Source organism: Mandrillus leucophaeus, unplaced genomic scaffold (genome assembly GCF_000951045.1).
Source record: "Mandrillus leucophaeus isolate KB7577 unplaced genomic scaffold, Mleu.le_1.0 Scaffold154, whole genome shotgun sequence".
Lineage (NCBI taxonomy): Eukaryota > Metazoa > Chordata > Mammalia > Primates > Cercopithecidae > Mandrillus > Mandrillus leucophaeus.
Genome location: NW_012101521.1, coordinates 107691 through 117772, shown reverse-complemented (window position 1 = coordinate 117772; position 10082 = coordinate 107691). Strand labels below are relative to the sequence as shown.

At 43.9% G+C, this 10082-nt stretch overlaps 1 protein-coding gene across 1 annotated transcript in view; it reads left to right on the top strand.

Moving 5' to 3' along the window:
* LOC105536086 overlaps positions 1 to 8988 on the top strand; it is a 14481-nt gene extending 5493 nt beyond the window's left edge. Inside the window, exons 2-5 of the mRNA XM_011975360.1 lie at positions 9 to 136; positions 281 to 486; positions 1323 to 1419; positions 8462 to 8988. Coding sequence (XP_011830750.1) covers positions 9 to 136; positions 281 to 486; positions 1323 to 1419; positions 8462 to 8851 — 821 coding nt within the window. The 3' untranslated portion in view covers positions 8852 to 8988. The remainder of the gene's footprint in view (positions 1 to 8; positions 137 to 280; positions 487 to 1322; positions 1420 to 8461) is intronic.
* The last annotated feature ends 1094 nt before the right edge of the window (positions 8989 to 10082 follow it).

Here is a 10082-nt window from a genome sequence, read left to right as displayed (position 1 = left end):
GCTGCCAGTGACCCCCTGCGTCCGCGAGGCTCGGGCGCTGAGCCGTTGCTGTCCCGGTGAGGGTGACAACAGCGGAGCGGGCGATGCGGGGCCAGCCTTATCGTTCCAGTCTCTGAAATGGGGCATCGGAGAGCCGGTGGGGGGACTCTGGTAGAGAGTGCTCCAAAGTGCCCAGCGCGGCACCCTGCGCGCAGCGAGCGCCCCTGCCAGGGGCTGGTTATGACTTGGCTGAACCAGCTCCATCCCTGTGGCTCCATTCCTGTGGCTCCCTCCCGTCTAGCCCGGTCCTGTCCTGTCCTCTTCCATCCCATGGTTCTACCTGTTGCATTGGTGTGGTCCCCGTGGACTCCTTGCCTGTCACTCCTTTGGACTCCATTCTGGTCGCTCCTTCTTCTGGGGCTCTGCAGTCCCCCTTTCCAACTCCATCTCTCAGCTCCCTCTGGGCCGCTTACCTGGGGACTGCAGGTTTGCTGGTTATTGTCCGAGGTAAACTGCTATTTTCGGTGCTTGCTCTTCTTGAAGTCACTAAGTCTAGTCACCTCTTTAGGCTCTTCTATTTTGTGCCCAGGCAGGATTTTGACCCACTCAATATTCTTTTTGATGCCAAGTGTGTCCCCTGAGCTGCTTTCCTCAACTTGCAGATCTCCTGGTGGCACTTTATTAAAAAATTGAAACGGGAGTCACTTAAAAAGGCACTTGAATGGGTGATTCTGGACAGGAATTTGTTGTTAAATTATCAAAGGAGGGTCCGATTGAATTGGCGAGGGGCTTGGTGAGGTCCATACCAAGTTGCAATTTTCTCTCAAATGATTTATTATTAAGGAACTAGTAAATTTTTTGCTGGTTCATATCATTAGCACTTCCCCAGAAAAAATAGTTCGTCAGGTTAATGGTGAGTTTTAAATAGTGTATCAAGGCTTCAGCGATGGATTTTTTTTTTTCTCTAGCTCCTTTTTCCTAATTAACACCGTCATGAGTTGTGCAGCTAATGCGGTTCCTTGATGCTAAATAGCTCTTGGAATTGATGCCTAAAAGAGGCATTTTCTTTATGATGAATTTGAAACCATGCAATTCTGTAAAATACTGGAATCTAAACCAAAGTTACTGTCCATTTGAAATCATCAGTCCTTCAAGCGTTAGGCGCCCAAGATTGCTTAAATGTTACCTAATGCTAAGTGATCATCATATGATTTTTTTACAAGTCCATCTATGAGCCCTATGATACAGAGAATACCAGTCCCCTTGTTATTTGTTGTGAAAAGCTAAATTGTGCAAATGAAGACTTGCTTGCTGGATATTTTTGGCCTCTTTTTCCTCCTTAGCCCAGGCCTCTTGTTGGCTTTGCAGGGTGTGCTACTCTTTGATAGGCAATGCCAAGTAGTGAAAATCAGGGAAAAGTGCAAACCTGTCTGCGATGTCGTGAGTTTAACACCCCTATTCCAGAGTGCAGCAGATCTGAAGCTAATTGAAAAAATCAGTGCTGCTTAAAATTTCCGGCAAATGGGAAACTTATTTAGAGAACAAGAACTCCTATATCAAACCTAAATTTCACCAAAAAAACTGTCCATTTCTATAAATGTGGTAGAAAAAGGCTTAATTCCTTTTTCTCTTGCCTTTCCTAGTGTCCCTCCACCACCCAAAGGCAGGGAGTCCTAAATATGTAGGGTTTCTATATATACAATTGATAAATCTCAACTCATGGGCAGTTTTTTTGGGGGGGGGAGTAGAATATAATATTACTAAAGTTAGGAACTTCTGTTCAGTTTTTTTTTTTCTTTGGTATTTGGAATGTAATGTGACTTTTGCTTTTTTAGTGTCCCTCTTAAGAACGTACTTATGTGTTCACTTCCTTGTATGAATGCCTTTGTTTTTCAGTGGTATTCTTTGGTAATGCTTTCTTTTAAGGCAGAGTGACAGCCAGCATATTTCTCATGGCATTTTAAAATTGAGAAATTACCTTGTGATCCGCCCGCCTCGGCCTCCCAAAGTGCTGGGATTACAGGTGTGAGCCACCGCGCCTGGCCTGGAGAGGAATATTTCAAGTTATGCAGCAATCACTTAGTGATTGAAGCTAGAAAATTACTGAATAAATTCCGTGTCCACTAAAGAAGAAAATTAGGCCACCCGCACTGGCTACACAAACAGAAAGATGCAAACTATGATATCACTATGGAGACTATGTTTAGATAGATCTTCAAAGGTAATCACTAACAAATTATTGTAACACTTACCAAACATCATGTGTTCTATGCATTATCCTATATTCTATATTCATTCTTTGTTATTCTATATTCTATGCATATAGAATAATAAGAGTCATCCATATGCTGTTTGTGGTTAAATAAAAACTTCGAGCAATTACACTTTAAAGCAAACATCCTTCTTGGCTCGACTCTGTGCATTTCACACTAGTCTACAAGCTCCATGAAGGAAGGGGCTGTGGCTGGGTTTGTCACAGTATCCCTGTGCCTGGCTCATAGAAATGGCTCTACAACTATGTACTGAATTAATGTCATAAACAGTATAATAAATGTCCTTTAAGGACTGTCAGTCCTCCTAGAAAATTACAAAGAATCTTTAAAATGTCATTTCAGACCTTCCTATCATATTGTATGAATACTTTGAAAGGACAAGCTTTGCAATAGGTGATCCAGCATTCGCAATGTCCAGTAAACAGAAATGAGACTCCAGGGGAAAGATGAAGTTCACGTTACTCAACCTCTTTCAACTATGTGTGATTTCAAGTCATCTGAATTTCATTCTGTTTTTAAAAAAAGAGTAACAGAGTAATACAGCCTACGGTAAAAGTTGTCTGAATCACTCCAGGGCTTAAGATGTTGACCCTTTGTGGGCCTTTGCTTATGAATTAGACCTTGCTTAAATAAAAGCATTTCTTTTCCAATATGACATAAAACAACTGGCCTGCACATCTAAATGCTCCTGTTTTAACTGGGCCTGCACAGGGAGTCTGTGGGTCACAGTCTACTACTCCCAATAGGGCCCATTATCAGCTACACTAGCTCAACAAAACATTTCGGTAAACTAAAGCAGCTATACCATCTGGACAAATAGTCAGCTTTTCCAGGGTTTGCACTCATTGATTAATTGAATAATGTGTCAACATAACAAAATGTTTGCCTCTTGCCATCTCAAAGAAGCAAAATCTCCCCTGGGCAGAATGTTCCATTTTCTGAGACTCTCCTGTAATAGCAGGAAGCTGCAAACCCAGTGTTTCATTTAAATTAGCTAGATATTTCATTCTAATGCTCTTCTGTTTAAAACTGTGGAAAAGGCAAAGTACTAAAATAAGGAAGCACAAAGAATAGTGACTGCAAATAATTTGCTGGAAATAAAAAAAAATCACTAGTGATAGACTAAAGACAAATTAAAATGTATGCTTCTCATTCAGATACTAAAAATACAAATCTGAACATCTCTTTCAAGAATACCAAAAACTGGTGGTTACATGGCTTGCTCTATAATGAAGCTGAAATAGAAACTCCTATCAAAAACCTTTTGACTCTAATCCGTTTTACCAACAGCGTGAAGTCATATCAGCCATTTAAGTCATTATGCTGAGGCATTTTAACATGCAATTAACTTTCTTACAGGATTTAGAAATTCCCCAACCCCCAACCTCCAAATCAAATAGGTGGGCTACTAAAGAATTTTGCAAGATCTTTTACCTGATAATCTCAATGTAACAGAATCCTAACACAGCCCAAGGAGTGACTATTACTATGTAAGTGGCTACATTACATAACTAAAGCCAAAGTCACTAAGATAAGTAGAAAACAGGCCGGGCACAGTGGCTCACGCCTGTAATCCCAGCACTTTGGGAGGCTGAGGCAGGTGGATCACGAGGTCAGGAGATCAAGACCATCCTGGCTAACACGGTGAAACCTCGTCTCCGCTAAAAAAGCAAAAAAATTAGCCAGGCGTGTGGCGGGCACCTGTAGTCCCAGCTACTTGGGAGGCTGAGGCAGGAGAATTGGTGTGAACACGGGAGGCGGAGCTTGCAGTGAGCCCAGATGGCGCCACTGCACTCCAGCCTGGGCGACAGAGGAGACTCCGTCTCAAAAAAAAAAAAAAAAAAAAAAAAAAAAAAATCCCTCTCCATTTAGCCTGTAGAGTTTTCTGTGTCTTCATTCTCCTGTGCTCATAGCCTAATTTTAAACTGAAAAGTCCATGTTGGAAGCACAAATAGCCTTTAGAAAGAAAGTATTCCTTATTATTGATAGGAGTATTTCTATGTGTAAGACAGCAGTAGTGTTCTTCTTTTTCATTAGGGTACAAATTTAAAACATAAATTGTAATTTGTCATTTATTTTGTGTTTATTACAGGAGATGGTCATTTATTTCATGTTTTTACAGTAGATGGTCATTTACTTAAAGTTTAAGAAAACCCCACTAAGATTTGTAGATAGTGTTTTATAGTTTTATATGTATTAACTCTTTTTAGTTTTTATAATTATGCTTGGTAATAGGTAGATATTTTAAAAAGGACAAAAAATTACTCCAGCTTCATCCATGTGGAGACATTGAGAGGTATATTTTATGTATTTGAGGACAACTGGTTTTCTTCTTAGATACTAGTATCTTGACTGTGGTGCAGGGAGTGGCTTTTAGCCTTCCAGACTCAGAAACTAGATTTTATTATATCACTGTACTAAGCATCTGTCTCTTACTGTGAAACTCACATAATCAGCCAAGTCCGCCTGACTAAATTATTCTCTTCCTATAGATTTATCTGAAAAGCTACGCCATAGCTAGAATGTCCAGTTTGCTACATTGCATTGAACACTGGCTCCTGTAGGAGCCTCTGTGCCCAGCGTCTGTGTGGCTGGAACTCTCTCTCGTGGGTCGCCCTTTCGGGAAGCAAAGTGACCATCAGAAGGTGGTGTAGGGAGCACGGACCCACGTGGATGAGTCAGATGGTTACTTGGGACCGAGTCACGCTCCACAGGGGCGACTTACGCTGGATGTCCAGTACTTGAAATCCCTGACCATGGGTGGCCTCGGGACAAGTCATCTTTCCGTATTTTCATGTTTCCTGTTGTAGCTGGTGGGCACACCTCTGCTGGATTTGAGAATATAGTTCATGAAACCACTGCCAAAGCTGCCCAGACCAGAAACCTTTGGCATTTCTCGGCCCTTTGTGTTATGTATTGATTTAAAGTTTTTATTCTCAGAGACCAAGCTTTTTTTTAAATTTAGAGATTCTTGGAAATGGCTCCGTAATACTCGTCATCTTATTTTAGAAAGAAATTCAGGTTCAGGGAGAAGCTAATTGCTCAAGGTCGCGTTGATAACAAATGACACAGTTGAGCTTCAAACCCAGGTTTTCTGATTCCAAATTCAGCATATTTTCAGAAAAGCCTTCAGACTGTCTTTTTCCCGGTGAATCTTATTTTATGAGGTGGGGGGGCTCATGAATTTGAGTAGAGGAGCACTGTCAATTTCAGACATTAGTAACAGAATTTTAAAATGCATTGTATTCATTCAGTAAAGATTATCAACTGCAGGAGTCTGAGGAAGTGCTCCAGTAGCATAATTTCACTGGCCACATTAACTTAATAATAAATACATTAATAATTCTCTAGAAGAAAAGATGTCATAGATTCCATGTTAAGTAATAAGATTGTTATTAATAATGATGGCAGTGTTATAACTTGAGAAAAGCTACATGTTGTGGGTTCTCAATATTTTCTTACCCCAAACATCTTTTTGTGATTTTAGGTGCATTCTTAATTAAAATTCATCTCCATCCCTGCCAGTGGGTAAATGAGTATCCTTGACTTGAATACATTTGTCAGTTACTCTCAATACACAAAGGATTTTTTTTTTTTTTTTTTTTTTTGAGACAGTCTCATTCTGTTGCCCAGGCTGGAGTGCAGTGGTGTGATCTCGGCTCACTGCAACCTCCGCCTCCCACGTTCAACCAATTATCCTGCCTCAGCCTCCTGAGTAGCTGGGACTACAGACGTGCACCACAACATCTGGCTAATATTTTTGTATTTTTTGTAGAGACAGGGTCTTGCCACGTTGCCCAGGCTGGTCTCGAACTCCTGGCCTCAAGTGATTCAACTGCCTTAGCCTCCCAAAGTGTTGGGATTACCGGCGTGAGCCACCGTGCCTGGCCCGTAAAGGATTTTTAATGTTAAACTTGGCACTCGTTAGCAGTTCATTCTAAATTGTGATGGAAAATTAATGGAGCAGGTTGCATATCTAACCCCTACCCAGAAAGGTTGTTGAGCTCAGCTTGGGGCAGAGTTGTATTTGTCAGGAACACATTAGTAAATCCATTTATGGCTTTTGCCTTCTTCACCTGGTGGTGCGTGTGGAGCTTTTCCTCATCAGCAGTGTATAGACCTTGACAGTGTTTGGAATTGCTGCATGAGATGTCAGAGCTCTGATCTACTTAACCCTGTGCTCAGAAGCACAAGTGCAATTGCAGTGAATGTTCTTACACAGGTGCCTTTGGGTCTATGTGTGAGCCTTTCTCTGAGGTAGATAGCTGGAAAGAAGTAAGATAGGGGCACATTCTCCTCTACATTTAAGGATAGAGCTGCAAATAAATTTTAATTTTATTCAGAAGCTTTACTGTTAAGACTAATATTATTTTTATTTCAAAAGTATTTCATATAAACAATTATTTCATATATATGTATGTATATATATAGTCAGGTAAAACAAAAAAGAACAATGTTATTGTTGGTCAGAACCAAGAATTTAAGTGTAAATGAAGAGATACATGAGGGCAAGATAAGAGTTAAATAAAAATTCTGTAAGATCAATTTTAAATTGGAAAATTATTTGAAATTCATGATTTTTTTTTTAAATATGTGAACTTACCATCCCCAGTCTTTAAAACAATCCAAGAAACAATTGCATTTCCATCACGTAGGCACCCCATATACCTGCGCCTGACTCCAGGTGTGGGCGAGATGAGCCTGGAACCTCTGTTATCTGTTGTATCAGAAAGCGAAGGCACCATCCAAGAAATGTGGTGGGCACCATCCCTAACAAACTCTGAGGCCAGAAGAAGGGGTTCCCACTGGCTAAAAGTGAGATACCCTGACCATCAAAAGAATATGGCTGATACAAACCCACTGTGGTGGGCAGAATGATGCCCCCCTAAAATATCCACATCTTATTCCCCAGAACCTATGAACATGTTCTATTCTAGGACAAGAGGGCGTTAGGGGTGTAGGTGGCATCACAGCAGCTAAGTTGCTGAGTTTAAGATAGAGAGATGATCCTGGATTATCTAGGTGGGCCCTACTGTTACCCCGAGGGGGGCGGGGAGTTGGTGTCAGAGCCATGCAACATGAGAGTGAGTCAACCAGCCACTGCTGGCCTTTTAGGGAAGGAGGAAGGGGCCATGGACCGAGGAATGTGGGCAGCCTGTAGAATCTGGAAAAGGCAAGGAAATGGCCTGTCTCTTACGGCTTCCATGTAAGACTGCAGCCCTACTGACACTCTGACCTCAACCCAGGGAGGCCCATTTCAGACCTCTGATGTGTAGATCTGTAAGAGTCAATTTCTGCTTGATTTAAGCCACCAAGTTTGTGGTTAAGCAGGAGAATTGCTTGAACCCAGGAGGTGGAGGTAGCAGTGAGCCAGGATGGTGGCACTGCACTCCAGCCTGGGTGACTGAGCAAGACTCCATCTCAAAAAAAAGTTGTTTTTTTTTTTAAATAAAAAATAAGGGCTGGGCGTGGTGGCATACGCCTGTAATTCCAGCACTTTGGGAGGCCGAGACGGGTGGATCACGAGGTCAGGAGTTCAAGACCATCATGACCAACCTGGTGAAACCATGTCTCTACTAAAAATATAAAAATTAGCTGGGTGTGGTGGTGTGCGCTTGTAGTCCCAGCTACTTGGAGGCTGAGGCAGGACTATCGCTTGAACCCGGGAGGCAGAGGTTTTTGCAGAGGTTGCAGTGAGCCGAGATTGCACCTCTGCACTCCAGCCTGGCGACAGAGCAAGACTTGATCTCAAAAAAAGAAAAGAAAAGAAAATTAAAATAGTCTTGCTGGGCATGGTAGCTCATGCCTGTAATCCCAGCACTTTAGGAGGTCCGGGAGCTCGAGACCAAGTTGGGCAACATGGTGAGACCCCATTTCTACAAAAAAAATACCAAACGAAAATTAGCTGGGCATGGTAGCACATGCCTGTGGTCCCAGCTACCCAGGAGGCTGAAGTTTGAGGATCACTTGAGCCCAGGAGATCAAGGCTGCAGTGAGCTGTGATGGCACCACTTCACTCCAGTCTGGGTGTCGGAGCGAGACCCTGTCTCAACAAACAAACAAACAAACAAAAAATCTTATATTTACATCATAAAACTAATCACAAACTACTAGACCAGCTTCTAAGGTAGAAACGCTCTACCTTAGAGGGAAGCAGAGGCCCTGGGTGGACCAGATGGCCACACCATGAACCCTCCCAGAGACTTTAGACAGAAAGAGGCGCTCCACAACACCCCACACTCCCTCTGCCATCTCTCACCCCCTCCTCTGTCCACGCAGGTCAGCCCAAGGCCACCCCCTCGGTCACTCTGTTCCCGCCATCGTCTGAGGAGCTCCAAGCCAACAAGGCCACGCTGGTGTGTCTCATGAGTGACTTCTATCCGGGAATCTTGACGGTGACCTGGAAGGCAGATGGTACCCCCATCACCCAGGGCATGGAGATGACCACGCCCTCCAAACAGAGCAACAACAAGTACGCGGCCAGCAGCTACCTGAGCCTGACGCCCGAGCAGTGGAGGTCCTACAGAAGCGACAGCTGCCAGGTCACGCATGAAGGGAGCACCGTGGAGACGACAGTGGCCCCTGCAAAATGTTCGTAGGTTCCCAACCCTCACCCCACCCACAGGGGCCTGGAGCTGCAGGATCCCAGGGGAGGGATCTCTCTGCATCCCAAGCCATCCAGCCCTTCTCCCTGTACCCAGTAAACCCTCAATGAATATCCTTCATCAACCAGAAATCCTGCTCCCTCTCTTCATTTCTTATCTCTCATATAATTTGATGCTTCTCCTGGGTTCTCAGTGTGGCGTTGGGGGAATCCTGGCACCAGTGGGAAAGTAGCCTGGAGGGGAGGATCACAACCTCCCCGGCGTGTCCCCTGGGAAAACAGGTCAGGATAGGAGGAGTCAGCTCACTGAACACCAGTCCCTCCATTCTCTCCCTCCTCCCCTTCCTTCTTGCAGCTCAACCCCCGACTTGCTGCCTACTTTCTGGAGGGAGCTATTTCTGGCTGAGCCTCCAGATATGCCCTCTGTCCACATCCTGGTCTGGATCCTGGTCTGGCCCTCTACCCATCCATGGCCTCTCTTTCCTCAGCCTGTAAATCCTACTCTGGAGCTGGAGCCCCTCTGCTTCTGGCCCTGGCCCCTGGAATGCCCTCCTTCTTCTCTGCCCAACTCCCCACCCCTGAGAGTTGGACTGTCCAGGACACTCCAACACCATCAAATTCGTGAGCTCTTATACTTTGGGCCCACTTTGATTTTTCACCTGACAGCAGGTTCAGATATGTGAGAAAAATAGGAGGAAGCCAGGAAGGAAACACACATAAAAGGCCTGCAAGAGGATCAGGACACTTGCAAAGATAGGCTCAGAGCTCCCCAGGAACCAGTGCAAGAAGGGTTAATAGGTGCTCCATCATTTCTATCTTTCTTGTTTTTTTTTTTAGATGGAGTGTCGCTCTGTCTCCCAGGCTGGAGTGCAATGGCACTATCTTGGCTCACCATAACCTCTGCCTCCTACGTTCAACCAATTCTCCTGCTTCAGCCTCCTGAGTAGCTGGGATTACAGGTATGTGCCACAATGCCTGGCTAATTTTTGTATTTTTATTAGAGATGGGGTTTCACCATGTTGTTCAGGCTGATGTGCTCCATCATTTCTAAGAGATTAAACAAGTCTTTTCTCGAGGGAAGTTGGTGTTTTCAATGCTGAGGCCAGGCATCTCTTCATAATTAAAAGTGGGGATGTGTTTTACCCAAGGCCTCACTACTGATGGGATTTGGGCTCCGACATGTGCACAGGTGACTGCCTGGCAGCCCTAGGACATGGAGATTTTCT